A 25,107-nucleotide genomic window follows, 5' to 3' on the forward strand; every position below is an offset into this window, starting at 1 on the left:
TATAGAAGCAGCCTCACTGAAACTATGAATAAAGATGCAAATAATCCTTTCTACCTGTGCATTCCATAATCTTGGCAGATCTGAGCTGTGTGCTATTTTTCCAATCAGGTGTTGGAAAAATCTCTCAGCATTTTCTGTTACGTTTCAGCACTTTAGGGAGCGCAGGGGGCCAAAATGGCCCCTGAAGCAGGATAAGGGGGTGGGGCGCTAGGCACCCTGCAGGTCAACGGAGGGAAACCTGGGTTCGGGGGGATGGGGGGGGAGGCAGCAGCCAGGGTAGCCGGTCCCCTTCTTGTCACCTAGCCATGAGGAGGGCCAGTGAGAAAGGACAGGTTTAATTGAGGGGGGCGTGAGCAGCAGCAGGAACAAAAGCAGAGAGCAGGGGGTCTGAGTTCACTCATCACCCAGCTAGGACAGAAACACATCTTCAGCAGCTCCAACACTTATATCCAGCAGAACAAAGGAATCAGCAGGGAGCAGTTACTGCATTCCAAGAAGGCCTGTAGCAGTCCCAGCTGAGTGCACATTCAAGGAGGATAGTGCTTTCCCAGCTGCACATCCAGCAGTACCGGCTTCATACCTAACATTCCTCACATTCCAGCATTCGCAGGCCATCTAAGGGAGCAGCATGGAGGGACGTAAAAAGCCAGTAAATCGTTCGGATGGAAGCAGGAGTAAGCCAGCACGTTTCAGAGGGGGGATGATCGAGGAAGGCAACACATACAGGGGAGAAGAAGCTCGCGGGCGCCATCTAGTGGTCTGAGGAAAGAAGTGCAGAGCAAGTCGGTTCAGCAAGGTTTCTCAAGCATCTGGCCAGCAGCAGCACAAGCAGCAGCACGGGGACACAGAAGGGAAATTCCGGCCAGGTCAGACGGGGCATTGCTACAGGGTGAAGGCAAGCGTTTGAGGGGGGAGGTGATTCCTGAGGCCGCGGGATCAGAGGGGCACGAATCAGGGGTGGAGGGCCAGGACAGTGTTTTTATGCACCAGGCCCAATTGGACACGCCGGAAGGGGTGCAGAGAGGTATGCCGGGACACAGGGGGGAGGGGGAGCAGGGAGAGCACATCAGGGTCTCCAGGGGTGCGGGGAAAGTGGGTCTTCCTGGCGGAAACCCAGAGCTACAATAGCTCTGCTCGGCAGCCCAATTTCACCCCAAGTCGTAGGGGGGGCCGGGAGGATTGCCAGGTGCCAGCGGCGGGGGGCGGGAGCCAGGGTAATTTCGCCCACTCGGCCCATTTTGTTTCCCTCCCCCGGAGGGAGTATTGCAGCCCCACTACCCCTGCTAATGGGCAGCGGGCACAGAGATTTGATACCCCAAGGGCGCAGGGGCCAGAATGTCTTGCCGATGAGGAGCAGACGCAGGCATTGTTGGAGCAAGCCAGAGGGGGGCGGGGGGATCTTGCCACGGAACAATTGGGGACACATTGGCCCATGCCTCGACCAGCAGGGCGGCAGCACAGCCAGGTGGAAGCAGTTTGACCCATGCCTCGGCCAGCAGGGTGCCAACACAATCGGTGGAGACTGGGGCCATTGCCCAGAAAAGCGCGGTTCAAGGAAGCATCGGATTGGCAACGCACGGTATTGGTGAGATAAGCAATGTTTGTAATGTATATGCATGTATTGGTGCGGTTTGGCTGGGTAGCAATGTGAAAAATGTTTCCGTGTCCGAGGTTACTGGAGAGGGCAGACAGAGCATAGCGGTAGGCACAGGGGCATTGCCGTGCAGTAATAGCAAGCAGAGCACCGCAGATGATGGCATAGGCACAGGGGCGCTCAGCCGTAACAAGCAGAGCATTGCGGGAGATAGCGACTCAGGTACAGACCTTGATGAGAAGTGCAAGGAGCTGAGGGAAAGGCTGCGATTGGCAGGATTAAACATTAAGATTAAGAAGTTAGCCGCGCCAGGGCCAGATGCCCGGTTAAGTAAAATAGGGCAAGCCGAGGCGGGGAAGTCAGGGTTTTTGCACCAGAGGGCTTCCTGGAGGGTTTTAGGGTCCTTATAAGGAAGCCAGTCTGGCCCAGCGCGGGTTACATGGTATATGCAATGATATGGGGAAGGTGGGTTTAAGGTAAAGACATGGGCACACTGGACAGGCTTACACTGTATATACAGTGCGAGCAGAGGCACGTTAAATTTACCTGGGGCAAACTGCAAATGTATGGCATTTTGTCCCTTTCTTTTGTTTAGAAGGTGTCCTAGACAGCAGATGTGCTGGGAGAGATAGTTCCACAAGCGCCCATGGGCAGCCCCCACCTTCCCAGATAGGGTGAGGAAATACTTTGATGCTAGAGTGATACCAATTGAGGACAATTCCGCCCCCCCCCCCCCCCCCCCCCCAGCCCTGTTGGTTTTATGGCAGGAAGGCACACAGCTTGTGGTCTTTGAAAGGAGAGGCCAAACGCTGATAGCAGGGTCACTCCAGGGGGGGGGCGGAGTAGTACACATTGTTCACAAGGCTGGGACAGCTGGTTTATTAGAAGCAAACAGCTGGGCAGGAAAAACATGCGGGCAAGTTCATTAATTATTTGTTTATTTACGGTTTCATAGATAGTGCAGCTGTGTCCGTGGCACCTGACACTGGTAGACAGTGATTAAACAAGCTGGTAACAGCAGACAAAATATGGCAGGTTTGCCTGAGAGGTAGTTTTCAGGGCAGACTGGACAAAGTGGATGGGAGATATTTGGTGGAAAGTGAGGAGATATAGGCTGGTGCAGTAGGGTCGATGGCTCTATATGCATAGAAGTGTTTTATGTTGAATCATTGTGTGTGAGGTGGGCTGCACTGGTGTAATATCAGCGCCATCTTTGAACCAAACCATTGAACCATTGTAACCAATGTGGAGCGGCAGAGTGGAGCTGCAGGCAAATGAGTGTCTTGCTGGGAAGATCAGCATAGCAGCAGCATTTAAATGTATTTCAAGGGCCATATGGTGATTATGGTTTTAGATGCATTTGCACGATCCGGGTGGCATGAGGTTACTGGGGGGCAACCAGTGGGGAACGGTCACAGTCCGGTGGGAGGAGTCCCATGCAGTGCAGGTGAGGAGCCACAAAGTGCATAAGTTGCGGAGGAAGGTGGTGTTGCTAGGGCAGGGTGGGGGCTTCGGTACCCGGCGCGCCGGGAACCTCGTGTGGCGGGAAGGGAGCGGTGCACAAGGCAGGAAATGTAGGGGAGTTACAGAATGCCTCGCATACTCACCATTAGGCGGCCGCACGCCTGGTTCCAGCATTAATACGGCAGGGGCCATACGGGTTGCGTGCCAGGTAGGGTGAGGTGCGGATGGTAGCTGATCCCATAATGGTAAGGGGCGTGTTCACGTGAGTCACATGATGGTGGCTGGCACGGCCCATAGCGTGTAAGGGGCGTGTTCACGTGAGTCACATGGTGGTGACTGGCACGGCCCATAGCGTGTAAGGGGCGTGTTCATGTGAGTCACATGGTGGTGACTGGCACGGCCCAGGCGGTACCAACTTGGTAGGGGGCGTGGTCGCGTACCCACGGCGGTGGAACGGACACGTCCCAGGGGTACCACATTAGCAGGAACAGAGCGCACCGCTCCCCTTTCTATCCCTTGCCCTGCAAAAGTGTTTGGTTATGTTTATGGATTTGTGAAATAAAGCTGTGACCATTTTAATTGCCACAAACTATGTCGTCATGTTTCCATTATTTCGTTGACCAGAGCGGGGTGCCGGTAAGTCGCCCTCTCCCACCTTAAGGGAGCGCAGGGGGCCAAAATGGCCCCTGAAGCAGGATAAGGGGGTGGGGCGCTAGGCACCCTGCAGGTCAACGGAGGGAAACCTGGGTTCGGGGGGATGGGGGGGGAGGCAGCAGCCAGGGTAGCCGGTCCCCTTCTTGTCACCTAGCCATGAGGAGGGCCAGTGAGAAAGGACAGGTTTAATTGAGGGGGGCGTGAGCAGCAGCAGGAACAAAAGCAGAGAGCAGGGGGTCTGAGTTCACTCATCACCCAGCTAGGACAGAAACACCCACCCACCCAGCCCAGTTGTTTTGGTAAAAGCCGGAGAAAGGCACTTGGCAGGTGTCAGGTTGTGAATCTTGTATTGGACATGTTTAGAAATGTTGTAGTTGTCACGTCAAAATGTTGTGTTTAAAAGAAAAAAAAAAAAAAAAAAAAAAATTCGAATATTTCAAAAAAAAAAAAAAAAAATTAAATTATAAAAAAAAAAAAAAAAAAAAAAAGGTTGATAAAAAATTATAAAAAAAAAAAAAAAAAAAAAAAAGGGAAATTTATATAATATATATATATGTATATACTGTTTGCATACTTGTTGTATTATGTTGTATAGGAGGACTATATTGGCTATGAGGGTAATTGTAACATTGACTTTGGTTGTCATTGTCATTACGGTGTATAAGATGCTTGAATAATAATGTTGTCACAGTATTGCGGGAAGGGAGCGGTGCACAAGGCAGGAAATGTAGGGGAGTTACAGAATGCCTCGCATACTCACCATTAGGCGGCCGCACGCCTGGTTCCAGCATTAATACGGCAGGGGCCATACGGGTTGCGTGCCAGGTAGGGTGAGGTGCGGATGGTAGCTGATCCCATAATGGTAAGGGGCGTGTTCACGTGAGTCACATGATGGTGGCTGGCACGGCCCATAGCGTGTAAGGGGCGTGTTCACGTGAGTCACATGGTGGTGACTGGCACGGCCCATAGCGTGTAAGGGGCGTGTTCATGTGAGTCACATGGTGGTGACTGGCACGGCCCAGGCGGTACCAACTTGGTAGGGGGCGTGGTCGCGTACCCACGGCGGTGGAACGGACACGTCCCAGGGGTACCACATTAGCAGGAACAGAGCGCACCGCTCCCCTTTCTATCCCTTGCCCTGCAAAAGTGTTTGGTTATGTTTATGGATTTGTGAAATAAAGCTGTGACCATTTTAATTGCCACAAACTATGTCGTCATGTTTCCATTATTTCGTTGACCAGAGCGGGGTGCCGGTAAGTCGCCCTCTCCCACCTTACTAGGTTTAGAAATTAAAAGAGTGACCAGAGCATTGATTGCGAAGGCAAATGCTAAAGCTGTAATGCCACCTTGCAGACTGTAATAAATCACCACCTAGTACATTCCGCTGTGGCCAGTAAGCAATGCATGAACTCTTAAAGGTAATGTTTTTTTCTTCATAATCCACAAAATTCATCTTTTTTCCTCCATATATAAAGAACAGAAAATAGATTTGGATATGATCTGGATTTCTCATTTTTGGCAGTTTATGGAACGCTCACTGAGGTTAATGCAATTTTTCTACAAAGGTTCCTGCCAAGATCATAGAGTGAAATAAATACAATGATCAATTTTACTTATCTTCAGTAAAGCCTCGTACACAGCGGGAGCCTTGTACACAGCGGGAGCCTCGTACACAGCGGGAGCCCCGTACACAGAGGGAGCCTCGTACACAGCGGGAGCCCCTGTACACAGCGGGAGCCCCGTACACAGCGGGAGCCTCGTACACAGCGGGAGCCCCTATACACAGCGGGAGCGCCGTACACAGAGGGAGCCCCGTACACAGCGGGGGCCCCGTACACAGCGGGAGCCTCGTACACAGCGGGAGCCCCGTACACAGCGGGAGCCTCGTACACAGCGGGAGCCCCTGTACACAGCGGGACCCCCGTACACAGCAGGAGCCTCGTTCACAGCGGGAGCCCCTATCCACAGCGGGAGCCCCGTACACCGAGGGAGCCTCGTACACAGCGGGAGCCCTGTACACAGCGGGAGCCTCGTACACAGCGGGAGCCCCTATACACAGCGGGAGCCCCGTACACAACAGGGGCCCCATACACAGCGGGGCCCTGCGCTGAGCTATGTACTTCAACACAGATCGCTCAGCAAACATCGCTGACACACATGCAATGCCCCAGCAATGTGTGCTGAGCGATCTGTGCTGATCAAAATCTAGTGCATATAGTCAAAATCTAGTCAGGGGATGGCGACGTGCGGGACCACGCATCACCGTCGCTATGAGCTGTACACAACACAGGCAGATGTACTAAGCTTCAAAAGTGAAAAAATGGAGAGTGATATACAGCCAGCCAATCAGCTAGTAACTGCCATGTCACAGACTGTGTTTGAAAAATGTCAGGCAGGAGCTGATTGGCTGGTTGTTTATCACTCTACATTTTATCACTTTTGAAGCTTAGTACATCTGGCCCAGGGTGATGTGTGCTTACTTTCTAAGACTGATCGCTCAGAAATAAGGGGAAAATCACCCCATGTGTATTGGTCTTAAGACTCTTAACTATACAATGAGGAGAGTGGTGTATCTAGAATGGCTGCAGTGTGCGCAGTGCACACGGGCCCAAGTGTTTCGTAGGGGCTCACACCGCACACCCTGCAGTAATTGCCAGAAAAATGTTGCGTGGCCATTTTATGGCGGTCTGTGAATGGACAGTGGAGTCTGCATGCTCTAGTGCTGCAGGCAGCAGCGATATGAAAATCGATGGAAAAGTGACAGCGGTGACATTTTCCTGGAGATTCGCACATGCGCAGTAGGGTGTGAGTGCTCACACCCTACTGCTCCCGGCAGAGAGAAAACGCCCCTAAATGCGGATCCAGCTGAGTTTCTTGGCTTCATAGGCTACAAGTAACGTGATGAAGTACAATCTAAACAAAGTTGAAATTTACTAAGATGAGAGTTTCAACATGGGATGTTGCTATGGACAACCAATCGACACCCAAAAAAATGCACAGCGTCCTCTCACATGGCTCGTTGGGCTCGCCATGCTTTGGGCATGGTGCCTCGCTCACTATTATATTCTCCCACCACGCCCTAGCGGATGGTAGAGCATGAAATACCGCCTGTCGTCAAAAAAGTTTAAAAAAAAAACAAGTCAACCTAATGCACGTGTTGACCTCATGACCCTGTCAACCTAACCCCATGTCGACCTTCAGTGGTCGACTCAATGCATGTCAACCTTCCTCTTGTCGACCTAGTGACCGTATACCTGATCATCACCATTTTCATTGGATCTCTTGTTTTAAAACTTTATTGAGAAAAATGGAAAAGCACGGCAACCCTTTCTAAAAAGGCGGCAAGCACATGGGTTCATTGTTTTTTAAGGTACATGCACACTGGGCATTTTTGCCCAGCGTGTATGCACAGCGATGATGGTGAAAATCGCTGGTCAGAAAATTTTTCGACCGTGCAAATGGTTTTTGCGGGGGTGGACGGCTTTCCATATGGTAATACCAGCAGATGAACAGCGGCAGCCGGCAATGATGCGGGAGCCTGCATCAGCGCTCACCACTCATCGACGGGCCATACACACTGGGCAACTTATCATCTAGTGTGTATCGGCCTTTAAAGTGACATTTATACATTAATAATTATACTGTATGTATGGGTGTTTTTTGTATGATGAAAGAAATGCAGGGCCTGATTCTGGTTCACTTGGAGAAGCAAGTTCTCTCTCTAATGGGCAAAACCATATGCACTGCAGGTGGGGCTGATGTAACATGTGCAGAGAGAGTTAAGGCCCCCAAACACTTATCCAATTTGGGCCAATTTTGCCCGATATTGACGGATTGGACCTATATATCGTTTGACACCCCATCCGACCCAATGCGCGATCCCAATGCATCGGGTCAGACCCTACATATTGAACCTGCTGCAGGTTCAATCTGTCGGATCGGACGCATCCGCGACACATCGCGGGTGCTTTTTAGCATCCACGATGTGTTGGTCAGATCCTCCGGACAAGTCAGCCTAATGTATTGGGGCCTTTATATTTGGGTGTTATTTTTTTCTGTGCAGAGTAACTACTGGCTGCTTTATTTTTACACTGCAATATAGATATAAGTTTGAAGTACAAACCCCACCCAAATCTAACTCTCCCTGCACATGTTACATCTGCCCCAACTGCAGTGCACATGGGTTTGTCCATTAGAGAGAGAATTTGCTTTTGCGAGTGAAAAAGAATCAGGCCCTTAATTCGGTACTTGTTTCCTACCACGGCACCAGCGATTTTAATTGCAGGCATCGGGACCTAAAAAATTGCGTCGATCGCATCGCATGCAACCAAATCGCATGCGATGCGATCGACGCGATTGACGCGATTTTTACATTGGAAGCAATGTAAAATGGTCCCTGGGACCCAATTTTACATTGGGACCAATGTAAAATACACTCCAGACCCCAATTTTTATTGCATACCCCCTCATGGGTGAAATGGCCCCCCATAGTTAACGCCACCCCAGTATTGATGCTAACAATGGGGGGCCATTTCACATGTAAAATACCCATTAGGGTGCCTATACAATAAAAAATCAGGGACATTGGCCCTTTTAACATTGTCTTCTATGTAAAATCGTGTTGATCGCGTCGGTCGCATCGCATGCCATTATAATGGCATGCAATGGTCGCGATCAAGGCGATTTTTTCATTGACGGAGAAAAAAGGCTAAAAATAGCAAAATAGCGGGTCGGTCGCGTCAATCGCATACCTTAAGTTACCTTAACTTAAGCTATGCGATTATCCACGACGGGCATCGTGCTAGGAAACAAGTACCCTTAATTCAATATCTATATTGAGACCATTCGGTGTTAAAGTTTTGAATTCATATAGCTACCTAATTTCAGCCTTTTTTGAGTTCTTCCACCAAATCTCCTTCTCTCCAGTCGGTGTTAACTTTTTAAATTCCAATTAATTTTTTAGACATTCAGTTGTCGGTACTTGTGTACTATCACGGCGCCCACAATAATTAGTTGCGCGATTTTTAATCGCATCACATGCCATACACCCGATGGCATGCGATGCGATGCGATTTAAGCCCCCTATGCGATGTAAAATTGTATAAGCACCCTAATGGGTGCTTTTAAGCACCCTAATGGGTGCTTACAATGTTAAATGCACCCCCACGCCACCCCCCAAGTATAAACGTGAACCCGAAGCGTGGCGAGCGCAGCGAGCCCGCGTGGGGACGCGTATACCTGTGAAGTTCTGCTTGTCCCCTCGCTGTGCTCGCCACGCTTCAGGCTCGGTGGCTCGCTGCGCTCGTCACACTTTATAAAATCAACTCCACGCCGACGTGGATAGTGGGGGTATGAAAAGGTCGTAGGACGCGTACTGCCGCGGCTCGCTGCGCTCGCCATGCTTCAGGTTCATGTTTATACTTGGGGGGTGGCGTGGGGGTGCATTTAACATTGTAAGCACCCAGTAGGGTGCTTATACAAGTTATAATCGCATCCCATCACATTGTATGGCATTGTATGCCATATACAATGCCATACAATTTTAAAATTGTATGACATTGTGGAACATCGCGCGATATCGCATCGCATCGCATCGCATGCCTTATGGTCTGCGATGCGATGAGCGCCGTGATAGTACACAAGTACCCAGTTGTGTGTTTCGAGAGAAATGGTGGGAGACACTGCGGGCCTGATTCAGCATAGTTCGCTGAGGAGCATACATTCGCTGCCGAGCCGCCCACCTCTCGATTTTGACTATATAGTCATAAACGAATAGGTCAGTGCTGGGAGGAACCGCTTCTCCCTCCCTGCTGGGTGCCGGTGGCCACCGATTTCGAATCTATATAGGCGACTGCAACATCACACCGTGTGTACACACCTTAAGAGAGTATATATGGGCAGTGGCGGATTCAGGGGGGGAGGCACCTGGGCACGTGCCCCCCCTGTCATTTCATTTTGTAGCTGAGGGCCAGGGCTTTCCAACGAGCCAAGCCCCGTGTCTCTAGCCCCCCGGGAACCGGAGATATCGTCTGGCAAAGCTGTAACGTTTTTTCCCCATAGGATAATATGGGACCCGTCAATTCCGACCCCCACCCAGTTCCGATGGCTGCCAGTTTACCCCTGGCATCACAGAAGCTTGTGATTGATCTCATTCAATTCCAAATCGCTGGGCCTTCAATATGATATCAGGCTGGTCCATATCGGTCAATCGGTTCCAGAGATATTGCATGTAATCCGATTTTTTTTATTTTTGAAATGTAATTTCATGGCTGTTCATGTTTTTTGAGGGCAGATTACTCTGAAACCAAATGTCCCAGTTTCACTGGACCAAAATCATTCAAAGCCCACTCAAAAGTTCTTCAATATGATACTTGTCTCATGTAAATGGGTCAGTTGGTTCCGAAAATATAGCCGATTAAATTAGATAACTGGTTAAAGGGGGGGAGGGGTGGTTTTCTCTCCCCCTCACACCAGAAAATACAGTGACTAGGCTGGTGTAAAAGGGGTCTTAATGGGAATGCATTTTCTGGTGTGAAAGGGGTATTATTTCAAATAGCCAGGACCTGCAGTGCTCTGAATACAGCCAGGCTCTGCCACGTTCAGTGGCTATCACTTCTCCCCTGCGGCGGCTGTCCCCCATTTACCGCAAGCATGTATTCCCCCTTGGCAATGAGCATGTAATCCCACATGGCAACGAGCATGGAACCTCTGGCAATGAGCATGGAACCCTTGGTAATGAGCATGTAGATAAGCAGCACTTATGTAGCATAATTTTTAATAGGAATGGACATAATGGCATGTAGCTTAACGTGTAATGGACATTATGGTGTAAATGTTTAATGCGCGCCTTTGGTGGACAATGTCCCTGTTTATGAAGCGTATTGTGAATTTTGGCTTAATCTGTGTGGCATTATGTGAATTTTGTCTCAATCCGTGTGGCATTATGTGAATTTTGGCTCAATCCATTTGGCATCATGTGTAAGGGGTAAGTATAATGGGGTCTAGTATTTTGTTGCATAATGTGTAGAAATTGTATATGGTGTTGTACACTACACTCAAGGACATGCCCCCTGTTGAGTGGCCACATCCCCTTTTCTGGAGCGCGCCTTCGGCGCACGCACAACTACATCCTTCACTTTTGTCACCATGGTGGGCCTGCGTATTTTAAATGCCAGGGCCTATTTTTAATCCCATTTTCACCCTCTTCCACTCTCTTAGCTTGTACACTGGCAGCACTAACACCGCCCCTCCCCCACCTAAACCCTCTTTTATCATGGTGCCCCCCCTGTCATTTTATCCTGGATCCGCCCCTGTATATGGGCTACAGTTTAATGGCAATTTGACATTTTTCTTGTATTGGAATATATGATGAAAAGATATACCGTAGAATTCATTCTATCCATGTGTCATTGACCTTGTTTATAACCAATGTTCTTCTTCTATATATAGTGATGCCTAAACTTTTTACCCAATATAAATTAAATTAATTACATTTGCTTTGCAGCTACAAATAACACATATGGGCTGCCACTGGGAACCTGTGCATCCCACACTCGCACATCTCAGAACCCCATTAGGCAGATCTCCAATTAGCCAACCATGGTTGCGCAATTTACAAAGAACAACAACTTAAATAAACCCAATGAAACAAAGGATCAGCATATAAATGGTGATAGTGTCCAATACACTAATGAAGTTTCATCATATCTGTATTGTAAATGAGCTACATAGCAGGCACTGTAGCTAGGAATACAATGTGGTAACTAAGGTGATGTAGCGAGGCTGTATTCATGTACATATCCTCACATAACCTGGGTGAGCAATATCAGGGTAATATGCTGTCCACATCACTGGACAAGCTGTAGGAGCTTGTTGGTTAAATAATTATTGGTACTTGTGTAGTGGCACCGTGCTACTTCCGGGTGTACGCTCGCCACGAAATATGTCCAAAAAACTAACTTAACTCCATGCCAACATGGATAGTTCATACCTCCACTATCCATGTTGGCATGGAGTTGATTTTAAATAGCGTGGCAAGCATAGCGTGGGCAAGCGAAGCGAGCCCCGCAAGGGGATTCAGGCGCACGGCGCCATGCTGGCGCCGTGAAACTACACAAGTGCCTAATTATTTCCCTGCAGGTGTTGTAGAGTGTACTGTGTGCTGTCTCCGGCCTCGGTGTGACAGGGTAGCCATAGTAACACGGCCCAATATGTCTTATGTGCACGCGTGTCCAAACACATGTTCTTCTTCTTCCTATGTACTTCGACAGATTGGACATGCTCCTGGGTACAGAGATACTATGTCCAAAGCATACCTTCCAACTGTCCCGATTTTCACGAGACAGTCTCTTTTTTGGGGACTGTCCCACCGGGAGCTGGCAGTGTCCCGCGGTGGGGGGGGAGCAATTGGGAGTTCCCCTTGCCTGACTTACTGTTTATGTGCACAAAAGGGCCTCTGAGGACTGAGGCATATAAAATCGACATGGCATAAGGGTCCCGAGGTTTGCATATAGCATGGCTTGTGGCAGCATGTGTGGCATAATGGTTAGCATTACTGATACACAGTCCTGATCTTATGAGTTCAATTTCCAGTTATCTGTGTGGAGTTTCTGTGTTCTACAAGTGCTTGCAAGGATTTCCTTGTGTTCTTAAGTGCTTGCAAGGATCCCAAAAAACACAATGGCGTCATTCAGGCGTGGTTGGATTTGCTGTCACTGCTGCTTGCGTTGTATGTGACTGCAGCAGGAGGCGTCTATTACATGTAGACGCCTCCTGCTGCACTAGTGACCTGAGCTTCGTCTTAGAATGTAGCATCGGATCAAAGCACCCACCATCGGGCAGCATGTAGCACCCGCCAGGAAATCCCTTTCTTACAACGACCTGGCCTCTTCCCACACCATAAATCAGGGATGGGAACCCTTTGGCCCTCCAGCTGTTGTTGAACTAAACATCCCAGCATACCCTGCTACAGTTTTGCTATTTGGTCATGCTATAACTGTTGCAGGGCATGCTGGGGTGTGTAGTTCAACAGCAGCTGGAGGGCCAAAGGTTCTCCATCCCTGCCATAAATGGTAGCGATAGGCCTCCGTTTTTTCAAACTGAATCCTTTACCACATCACCCCCAAATGGCATCAGACTGCCAATCAATGTCAATGTTCCAGCAGGAAGAATATCAGTTTGGATCTTTAAGTGACTATAATGGCCCCCATACATCAGCAATCACAATGAATTGCTTCCCAGATCCAGTGATTTTTTCCCCCCAGATAAATGGTTTCTACAATCTATTTGACTTGCCCACACACTACAGATTTGTTTCAGTGATCGGCAGATTTTTCCTGTTAGAATGCCCACACATACAAAAATGAAACTCCAATAAAACCAGATTTTTAAACATTTAAAAATCTGATTCAGCAATCGATTGGCGATCCCTATTAACCCCTTCACGACATTTGACGTACATGTACGTCATGGTCGGGAAGTACTTCCCGACATTTGACGTACATGTACGTCATGGATTCTAACTGTCACTGCGTCTATAGACGCGGTGACAGTTAGGAGATGTCTGCTGTCCCTGACAGCAGACATCCCCCCTCGTCGCCCAGGGGGGGCAGGGGTGCCCCCCCCGGTCGGCGATCGCTGTGATTGGCTGTTCAAATCTGAACAGTCAATCACAGCGTTTCCTGTGTTACCGGCGGCTAAGCCGCTCGGTAACACAGAAAACGGTGGTGATCGGTGCAGCACCGATCACCACCGAGCGGCAGCACCCCCCTCCCACCCGCCGGGCACTCACCCGGCAGCAGCAGCAGCTCCAGCGGCTCCACCGCTACGTCCGGAGCGCACGCTGCGCTCCCCTCCTCCCCCCTCCCCCCCGCAGCAGCAGCAGCAGCAGCAGCAGCATCATGCTGCTGCTGGAAAAGTGAAAAATAAAATAAAATAAAAAATAATGTGCAAATGTGTGTATATATATATACACACACATATATATATATATATATATATGTGTGTGTATATATATGTATGTATATATATATATATATATATATACACACATATATATATATATATATATATATATATATATGTGTGTGTGTGTGTGTGTGTGTGTGTGTGTGTGTGTGTGCGTATACCGCACCGATCACCAACGATCGCCAGCCCCCCCCCCCTCCCACCCGGCAGCCCCCCTCCCTCCCACCCACCCGGCTGCCGCAGCGCCAGCACCCCTCCCACCCCCCCGCCAGCCGCAGCGCCAGCCCCCCTCCCAAAGCTGGTGACCAAAATGGGGTCACTTGTGGGGGGGTTCCACTGTATTGGTGCTTCGGGGGTCTTGCTAATGCGACATAGCACCCGCCATTCATTCCACCACCAAAAATCACTCCTTCCCTTCTGAGTCCTGCCATGCACCCAACTGGTATTTTTTGGTCACATGTGAGGCATTGCCGTACCCGGGAGAAATTGGGGCACAGATTTTGGGGTGCTTTGTCTCCTTCATTCCTTGTGAAAATTAAAAATTTTGAGCCAGAACTGCATTTTTGTGTAAAAAATTAAATTTTTTTACACAAAAATGCAGATCTGGCTCAAAATTTTTCATTTTCACAAGGAATGAAGGAGACAAAGCACCCCAAAATCTGTGCCCCAATTTCTCCCGGGTACGGCAATGCCTCACATGTGACCAAAAAATACCAGTTGGGTGCATGACAGGAGTCAGAAGGGAAGGAGTGATTTTTGGATTTTGCAGCACAGATTCTGGTTGAATGACCCCCGAAACACCCATACAGTGGAACCCCCCCACAAGTGACCCCATTTTGCAAACTACACCCCTCAGGGAATTCATCTAGGGGTATAGAGTACATTTCAAACCCCCCGGGGTTTCACCAATTTTGATACAACTGAGCTGTGAAAATGAAAAATTATTTTTTTTCATTTTCACTGCCCAGTTGTACCACAATTGGTGAAACCCCTGGGGGTTTGAAATGTACACTATACCCCTAGATGAATTCCCTGAGGGGTGTAGTTTGCAAAATGGGGTCACTTGTGGGGGGGTTCCTAACTTTTAGCATCTTATGGTGCCTAGAAACCTACATGGTGCCTAAAAAATAATCTCATAAAAAGGAGTCTCCAAAATCAAGTAGGTGCTCCTTCTATTATGAAGCCTGTGGTTTGGTCACCGTGCACACTAGGGCCACATATAGGATATTTATGAAAACCAAAGAATTGGGGGAATCAATTTTTAGTCACATTTCTCTAGTAAAATGTACTGTGTTCCTTAGAAAAATGTATTAAAATTGAAAATCCGAAAAAAAAATGAAATTTTGAAATTTCACCTACACTTTGTTTTAATTCCTGTGAAACACCTAAAGGGTTAACAAACTTCCAAAATGCTGTTTTGAATACTGTGAGGGGTGCAGTTTTTGAAATGGCATCATTTATGGGGGTGTCTCACATACAAGTCCCTCAAAGTCACATCAGAACTGAACTGGTCCCTAAAAAAATCAGTGTTTGAAATTTTCTTGAAAATTTGAGAATTTGCTAGTCATATTTGAAGCCTCCTAGTGTCCAAAAAAATTAAAAGGAAGTTGAAATAATGATTGCAACATAAAGTAGACATATGGTCTTTGTTAGTTATTAACTATTTTGAGTGGTATGATTATTTGTCTCACAAGCAGAAAATGTGACATTTTGCATATTGCTAAATTTTCCATTTTTTCACGATATTTTGGTATTTTTCACAAAAAAACACAGACTGTATCGACCCAAATTTACCACTAACTTGAAGTACAATGTGTCACGAGAAAACAATCTCAAAATCACTGGGATAAGTAAAAGCAAAAAAAAGTTATCCCCACTTAAGTGAGACATGTCAGATTTGAAAAAAAGGGCTCTGTCATGAAGGCACAAACTGGCTCTGTCATGAAGGGGTTAATTTTTGATTGGGATTGCCAAAAGGGGGAGCCCACACATTAAAGATTAATTGTGACAATCATCTCCAGAACAGAGGATTGTCACAATTAATTGCTGATGTATGGGGCCCATTACGCTCTGTTTTGTGGAGCAATTAAATATAGAACTGCATCAGAAGTATGCTACATGGGGGCAGCTGGATGGCTGCAGGTTACATTCCTCAGGTAAAGTGGAATTAAGGCCTAACAACAGATCAAAAATTGACGTTTCTTGTTTTTACCATGTATTGCTCTATTTCGCTGCTGAGAATTGATATTTGCTGGGAAGGGGATTTTATTTTCTTTCCCTGAAGCTATAAAGTCAATATAAACATTTTTGCAGCCGTCAATTTTTATAAATCATAAATACCATTTAAAGCTACTGTACCCTTGGAAATGTCTAAACGAGAACATTGTAAATGTTTAGGCAGATGTGTGGACAAGTCTCGTAATTGGTAAATAATATACAAATGAAATAGACAAGCATTGCACGCAAACACGCAGGGACATGAGATGTAACAAGACCATAATTAAATTCAGGGATGTCAGCTGCCTTGGGAGGTCACCAAAGACAACAGATAAGATTTTCCAGGAAAAGGTAAGGTAATTAATTCTGCGTTACTGGAAAGCCATCCATGCATACGTGTGCACAGCACACATCTAGACATCTGCTTCCTGTGAGAACAGATTTGTCTTTGCTTGGTCTGTGGCGGCTATACCATATTTCCCAGGAGTCTCTGTTTTCAACTCACATTGTCCTACTGGTCTTTGTGTCCTAATTACATGTGTCTGTATGGGTGTGGATCGTATTGTCAACCCGACTTAGGTCGACGGTCATTAGGTCGACACCGTTGGGTCGACAGGCAACAAGATCGACAGGGTTCTAGGTCGACATGGATGAAGGTCGACAGGTGTCTAGGTCGACATGGGACAAGGTCAACATGGGTTAGGTCAACAGGTTGCGAGGTCGACATGGGTTTTTTCACTGGTTTTTGACCCGAATGTCGACACAGTCGACATAGACACAGTTGGAAGTCAACCGCAGCCCCCTGCTTTGGGCACACTATTTTATTCTCCCACCACGCCATAGTGGATGGTAGGGCATGAAATACCACCTGTTGGCACATGTCGGTTTGAAAGATCGTGAAAAAACCCATATCAAGATATTCTATGAATCCTCGCCACTCAACGTTTGCCTCCTCACCTGTTCCCTGAGGCAAGATGGAAACGGCGAGTGTGGCCATTAAACTGTCGGGGCTCACCACAAAATGCGGCGGACTCGCTGCATTTGCGGTGAACCTTATAATTTAAGGGGATCCTCGTTGGCCTCTCACGGCGAGGATTCTGCCCAAACATTGCATGCGCCAAGGGAGTTTGACGGCGAGGATGGCTTCTCCTCACCGAAACTAAGCCATCCTAGCCGTACAAACCCTATCGCCGGCCGCATTGAATACCCCTCTTAGATTTAAAGGTAACATGCATAAAGGAATCAGCTTTAATTTTATGTGGTACTACTGGATTTAGCAAGCCTTAACTGCATGGGTATGAAGGTATATGTTCAGGGATGGACTGGCCCACAGGGGACATCCTGGTGGCCCCCACTGCTCGTTGGCCCAACTCCCCATCCAGGGATCTGGTCCAGACAGAAGCATCATGGCTTCTGTTGACACCCGATGTGCACTCTGTAGTATCCCCTCACATACTGGAGACATGTGACTGAAAAAGGGGTGTAGTCTGCTTGAGACTACAGGCTCCTCTATCCTCTATGACATTAGCTGGATAGGCCAGGACAATGTCACACTGCAGCACCCGGCTCCAGCCACTGTGGGAAAGCCTTTTTGTGTTACTCACTCCGAGGGTGACACCCGGGTGTGGGCCGCACCCCCTTTTGATGCCACTGGTTCCAGGCTGTGCGCTAATCATACATATGTTATCTTATACTGGTGGACCTTGAAACCTTTTACTTCTGCTTGAAGTCAGATCAGATCACAAGCCCTGATGGTTTAGGAACCGATTGCTAAACAATGAAGATTCAGCTCATCGTCAGGACGTCTTTGTGATATTGTCCTTCCTTGCATAATATTGATGGAAGTGCTTAGTTCAAAGCTGAGCTATTGCTTATTTCCCCATTCCACAAGTCTATTTTAAACTGTATATACTATACTTTAAATCATTTTACAAGTACAATCACTTTAACCCTATCCAGTCCCAATTTTTTTTCTCCAATTCTTTTTTTCCGAAAACTGATCCAAAAGCCCTTTAATACATTCCAGTGATACTACTAAAATAACGTGAAAAGTGTGAGAAAACAAATTTTTGGACATTATTTTAGTAAAATAAATTGTTAATAAATTTGCCCTATAGTGTGTTTAGATGACGTATGTTTCCATTCATGAATTCTTATATAGTCAATCCCTGTTAGTGTTCTCAGCTTTGTCCAATTAACAGAATGTTTCTTTGACACCAACATCTGAGAACACTGGTGAGAAATTCTTAGAAGTGGCTAATTGTGAAGAAATTAGGCAACAAAGTGATAAACCAAACATCACATTGTTTTAACGTCAATAGTAATAAAGGCATCATCCATCCACAAAAGAATCACATGTAATAAACTTCCCCAGGTTTTTTTTTTTTTTATGGAACCATAACAGGGGGTAGGGAGCAGCTACACCCTGCTTCATGAGCACAGCGTTTATTCACTGAAACAGAAGGAATGGGGGCACGAGCGCTGGCCATGCCCCCACAGTGATAAAAATGGAGGCGTGGCTAATGGGAAGCATCATTCCTGCAAAACCTCACCCCGTTTATAGAGGCCACGCCCACTTTTCGGGCACCGGCATGGTTTAGCCACTCCTTTTCCCCTGCTTCATGCCTTGGTTGTCCCTGACTAACGCTTACTTCCTGTCATCAGGTCTCCTTACTTGTGCAAAATCCTTTCGAAGATTCGGAAATTGTGTATGGATTTGCCAGTCAATGCTAGTTAGGGATCCATTCGCAAATTACTCGCAAATTTGCACGGGTGGGTTTTCTTTCTGTGTGGGCGGCAGCTAACTACTCGCAGTCATCTGCAATTTTGCAGATTAGCTATTCAAGCTGAATTAGTGCTATAGGAATAATAAAATATAAATTATTATTATTATTTTCCACAGTGGACTGTTTCCATGTCAATTTAATGTTGTGTCTATAAAAGTACCATTAAATGAATATGAAGAAAATACACAGCGGTTTCAGCAGAAACTGCTGCAATATAGGACAGTTTGTCATTTTGAACCCAACAAGGATCAATAAAGGTTTTAGGGCCAGATGTACTTAGCTTGAAAAGTGATAGAATGGAGAGTGACAAACCACAAACCAATCAGCTCCAAGCTGCCATGTCACAGACTGTGTTCGGAAAATGACAGGTAGGAGCTGATTGGCTGGTGGTTTATCACTCATTTTATCACTTTTCAAGGCTCTCGCCCTCAGTTTGTTGATAAAAAGTAGGTGTTATACACAGATAGTACATAATGTATAAATGTCTATATGAAGCCCCACTTACAATATTCCACTAAACTATGTTTCACCACAGTGATAAATACAACAGAAAGGCCAAAAGATGTTGCTATGGGCAACCAATCAGAATCTACTTCTTATTTATTTCGCACCTTCTAGAAGATACTGTAATAGATCACATGTGAAATAGAACGCCCATCTTAGTAAATTTCCCCCAAAGAATCTCACACAGGGATTAAAAAATAAATAATTGTCTTGTGCGCTATTTACACGGACTCTCATGAAATGTCCAAGGTGTGTCTAACTGCTGTCCTGCTTTGTCACTGCATTGCCGTAAATGTCAGTGATCTTTCCTGTAGTCCCTGTCTTTTCTATACCTCTAATCACTGGCTAAGCAGTCTCACATGAATGGGACAGTGCAGGGTGACTGTGTAAAGGAAGCTTAAATCTGAGTACAGCGGAAATGCATGGACACTGCAAACTTATGTCATCATTGTAAATGTAACTAAATGCGCTTGTTCTCGCGAGTAACAAGGCTTTGTCCCTTTCTATTTGAAGGTGATTCAGCAGAAGAGATTGACTTGACTGTGGTATACCAAGCATCCGCTAATGGCGATGTCAACACACTGACAGCAATCATCCGTGAAGACCCGTCAATTCTAGAATACTGTGACAATGAAGGTATTAGTGCTGTGAAACCTCTTATGAAGATGTGATAGTACATGCGCTATGTGTCTTTTATCAGTACTTGGCAAAATAACACTATACATCCAGCAGCCTCTGTGGTTAAACATTAAAGTACTATAATTGTAACAAACAGCTAACTACCATTCGGCACACTTAATTACTTCTAGTATGCATATCTCTCTCTCTCTCTCTCTCTCACTCTGGGTGGGATGTACCAAGAAGCGGCATTACATCTCACCGCCCATCGCGTTGATTCTCACCTCATATATACTAACATATTTGATGAGCAATACAAAGGACAGCTCTCCCTTTCCAATCCCCGCAGCTGCCTGGACTTCCTCGTTTCTAGAGGGGAAGTCCAACTGCGCATGCGCAGAGTAGCTAGTGGCTGAGGGGCATGCTGGGAGGGATCCACGTAAGATCCCTCACACAGCAGGCTTCTATGGGTTTATGGCAGCTAGAGCTGGCGTAACCCACCTCAGCGAAGACCCGCCAGGAGGGGATTTAGTGATCTTGAAAATGCGGTAAAAACCCAGAAATCCGTGTTTTTACCGCATTTTTTGTTTAGTACATCCCGCCCCATCTATTTCTCTTGAACACCAGTATACCTCTATGTGGCCTCATTTACCATCACATCAGAATCAGCTTCATTGGCCAGGTATACTTGCGTATACTAGGAATTCGATTTGCAGGCAGGATGGGAACAAGTAACAATGACAGTACAGATATATATATATATATATATATATATATATATATATATATATATATATATATAGTAGAATGGGTCCTGGCACTCTGGTATGAGAGCAAGCAGCGACTTGGGTTGCCTTTCCAATCCAAAGTAGGACAAATGTAGCAAACGGGCAGGATGGCACTCCCAAGATTTCAACAATGTAGATAATGAAATAACAGTCAAGACTGTTCCCACTGAACCTTCACACTGGTACATATCTCCAAAAGGACAGTGATAAACCCTGTTTCCGATCTGTTTCTGACTACACATTGGCTACACCTTATTCTCGAATATATCTTGATCCAGGACGGTCTCTGAATAAGTGTGTCTATCCAACAAGGCCAATTGGCAAAGTCTGAATACATCTATTAAGTGTTCATTAAAAAAGGATCCCATACCTAACCTCCTCCGAAAAAGTGAACGGAGTCTGTGATGGTATAGCGGGGTGAATACCCTAGAACCCCGAAATCCCAAGCCTTAAAATTACCGGCACTTTTGCGACCTGATTGTGCCGAGCCAAATATCGGGAAGCCTAACCCACAATTAAGAAAGAGAGTGCACCTATGGATTAATTGAATTTTTATGGTAATTACTCCCCAAGGTTCTTTGAATCCTTAAGGTCCCATTTTACATAAACCCAGTCGGAGACGTCCGTAGCGAAAATACTGTGGAAATTGTCCCTATGCCTTTTGCGGACCCCTGATGAAGTCCCGTGTTGGGACGAAACGCGTTGGGATCGTCTATAGTGCTGATATGAACTGTACCACTGAACTTTTTATGATCTGATCTAACCACCATTGTAGTGTGGAACCAGAGACATTTTAATAAATTTATATGAATTTTGGACTTTACTTCTATGTGTATGGAATTCCTACTTAAGGCTTCATAGATCTAATTATTGAAGATCTCACCAAAGGGCGCCAACCCACAACTACTACTCATATATATATATATATATATATATATATATATATATCATATATATATATCACACGTTCAGATACGCGTATCATGATGAGGGACACGGATATGCGGAACATATATTACTGAACTGTACAGCACCCAGGCAGCCATTCAGCGGCGCCACTTGGTGACTGCACCAGCCAGATAGGTAGCAAGTAAAAAACAGTACAGATATAGAACACGACATGGGTAACACGGGGTACATATTTTGACTAGCGGCATAGATCCTAGGCAGCCATCAGCGGCGCCATCTAGACATTGCTACTCCCAGGGAAGCAGTGGAGGGGCTCAAACATGCCATCTCCCCTTCAGCACACCACAGGATTCAGCTAGGATGGATCCAGGGGCTGTCCTGCTGTGGGGCTTGGGAGGGGGGTGGGGGGCAGCGTGCCAGAGGCCTCATTTACCATCACCTAGCCGGTATACCTCCATATAGCTCCTTCACATCACACAGTCAGTATACATCCTTGGGTGTGGTATAGCGGCCCAACAGTCGGGACACCGATGCAGGCTTAGTGGCTCGCTGCGTTTACCAAAGGTTCTATTCTCCCTCTATGAGGGTTGTGGACCCCTACAATGGAGAATAGCCCCTGTAAGTGAGGATCCCAAATCATTTTAGTCTAATAAATTAGCCTCATCTATATATAGGTCTATTGTCCGTTTGTGTGTCTTCTAAACACTACCATCTGTTGGCAGCGAGTGAAACTACATCTCTTTCTCTCTCACACATGCTCAAACAGAGGCAATCACAAGGTGTCAGACTAGCTTTCGAAGCATTTGCTTAGAGCAGGGCCTACTAGTACCTACAGTATATCACCACATAGCCGGTATAACTCCATATATCCACACAGTGGCGTAACTCCCGGAGGCAATGGAGACATTTGCCGCCGGGCGTTAGCCATCAGGGGGGGCACAGAGAGCAGCTGCAGGCACAAGCAAGACACCCCAGCCACTGACCCATACTTGCCAATGCTCCCGCATTCTGCACCTCCTGTCAAGCCAGTATGTGTCCCGCTGCCCACTTAATCCCCTGGAATCCTCAGCCATGTCTGCGAGTCCTACGCACCGCAGGCAGCATAGCTGCACAGCAGAGGCAGCAAGCGGCGATCTCCCGCCCACGAGTGCAGGGCAGGCAGGAGAGGAGACCACAGCATCAGAGGCAGCAAGCGGTGATCTCCAGGCTTCGAGTGCAGGGCAGGCAGGAGAGGAGACCACAGTATCAGAAGCAGCAGCGGATCCCTCCTGCTGTCAGATCCGCACTGACACTGTAGCTGCTGGAAGACGGGAGAGGGGAAATTGATGGGGGAACTGACCCAGCCGTTCGAGTGGAGAAGGTCAGAGAAAGTCTTGCAGACATCCGTCAGTTTGACAATCTCTATTTGCTGAAAACATTCCAATGTATTTTATGCTACAAATGATGTTTTCAAGTCATTAGCTGCTTGGGATAAGTTGTAGGTTACTAATAAAATAGCTACTGTAAAGATATGCACTACACCACATGCCACTAACCCTATATATATGTAGCTATATTGAGAATACTATATTTTTTGTAAATATAGTGTAATATTATGGACTAAATGCATTATTATATTCCCCAAGCTCTGTGTAGTCCATATAAACTATATGTGTGTGTGTGTGTGTGTGTATGTATATTTTGGAGGGTAGGGGGGGGGGCCCACTATCTATACCGCCTCCGGGCGACTCGTATGAACTTACGCCACTGTATCCACATAAACTACCACAAAGCCTCAGAGGGGGGTGAGGCGGTTGTTTTTGGCAGGTAGGAGTGTGGTGTTGGATATGTGGTCTGAATGTGAACATGCTATTTTCATCTAACCCTAAAGACCCCATACACTATGTGATTTTGGCCCAATTTCACCTGATTCTGGGAGATCGGGCCAAGAAATCGGAGGAAGCTGGGCCAAATCGCATATGTATGACGTCCGATCTGATGCACGGTTCCATGCGCATCGGGTCGGAGGTTGGACCTGCAGAACAAAACATAGATCTTAATCGGAACAATCAACTATTTGCTATGCGATTTTATAGTCAAATATAGTCAAAATCGCAAGTCAGAATCGCATGTACACAGCATTACAGTACATCAATTGTACGAATCACAGTTTGTACCTGAGGTTGAGCACCTGCCTCCTAACTGGTGCATATGTGTCTGTCTTGGTGTCAGCATAAACACTGGGCGACATTGAGATGAAAGCTGCTCAAAACAGCAAGTTTGAGCGGCTTTCAGCTCAAAGCCGCCAAGTTTGCACGGCCCGGCAATGAGCACTGCTGCGCGATCCCATATCATCACCGGCAAAGCCGCTCATCTGCTGGTATTACCAGCAGATGAGCGGCTTTGAGGACGGCTTTGCATAGCGCTGTGCTATGCAAAGCTGTCCGCCCCCCGCTGTCGGCACCGGACAGGGGGAAACCTGCTTAATGTGTATGCACTGAGCAGCTTTCCCCCCAGCAATGATAGCGATCATCGCTGTCCATACACGCTGGGCATAGTTGCCCAGTGTGTATGGACCAAGGCACAGTTACTGTACATTTTCACTGTGATTATACACCTCCTCCAACTGCCGTTCTGCCCGGGGTTTTTGTACAGTAAGTGCAAAATGCATCTCAGTTACGTGCAATTCTACATGAGCCCCAGTGTGAGTAGACAAAGGAGACTAGAACCGGTGCCTAGTAAAAAAAAAAAATTGAGAGGATGTTCAATGACATGATAAAAGGGATGCATGATAAAAAGCAGAATCCCTTAGGGAAAAGTAGCTCAATGGTCATATGTGAAAGCAGGGATCATCCTGAATAGATGAAAAGCAGCAGGTAACCGCATCCCCAAACCTCCCCCCACCTCCGCCACCACGCTGCCCACACACACCATCCAGTCTTTTCTGATATTCTTACTAACTTTACATTATTTATCTTTTGACAAAAATTAATAGAAAAAAAGAAAAGGGGAAACTGACTCATAATAAAAATGTATACATACAGTATATATGTATCAAAGGGAGAAATGCGCAGTGGGGCTCTTCACTACCTACAGTATCACAGGATTGCAGCTGGTGATTTACCAGGTTTCTCAGTATGATAATAGAATTCAATTACTTAATTTTTTTTTATGTAAATATATTTTCTTAAATCTAATTACTGTTAAATTCTAATAATCTATTAAAATATGAAGGAATGTATCTAACAAATAGCGAGTCAATCAGTTCACCACCACTACAACCCCTCCCATCCCGCTCCTGACCCTGACTCCCCCCTTATACCAAGCCCCTTATTCAGATCTGATCGCAGTACAAATTTCTTTTCAAAATGGGCAAAACTATGCTGCACCGCAGGTGGGGCAGATGTAACATGTGCAGAGAGAGTTAAATTTGGGTGGGGTGTGTTGAAACTGAAATCTAAATTGCAGTGTAAAAATAATGCAGTCAGTATTTACCCTGCACAGAAACAAAATAACTCACACAAATCTAACTCTCTCTATACATGTTACATCTGCCCCACCTGCAGTGCACATGGTTATGCCCATTTTGAGAACAAATTTGTACTGCGATCAGATCTGAATGTAAGGG

General features: G+C 46.7%; 1 protein-coding gene across 2 annotated transcripts in view; it reads left to right on the forward strand.

The window, feature by feature from the left end:
- The window catches only part of ANKRD55 (ankyrin repeat domain 55), a 105,088-nt gene that overhangs the window by 10,715 nt on the left and 69,266 nt on the right, over positions 1-25,107 (forward strand). For both annotated transcript variants that reach the window (XM_083153531.1, XM_083153537.1), the window contains exon 3: positions 19,699-19,821. In XM_083153531.1, the coding sequence (XP_083009657.1) occupies positions 19,699-19,821 (123 nt within the window). The remainder of the gene's footprint in view (positions 1-19,698; positions 19,822-25,107) is intronic.

This window comes from Crinia signifera, chromosome 1 (assembly GCF_055691185.1).
Source record: "Crinia signifera chromosome 1, ASM5569118v1, whole genome shotgun sequence".
In the NCBI taxonomy this organism is placed as follows: Eukaryota; Metazoa; Chordata; class Amphibia; order Anura; family Myobatrachidae; genus Crinia; species Crinia signifera.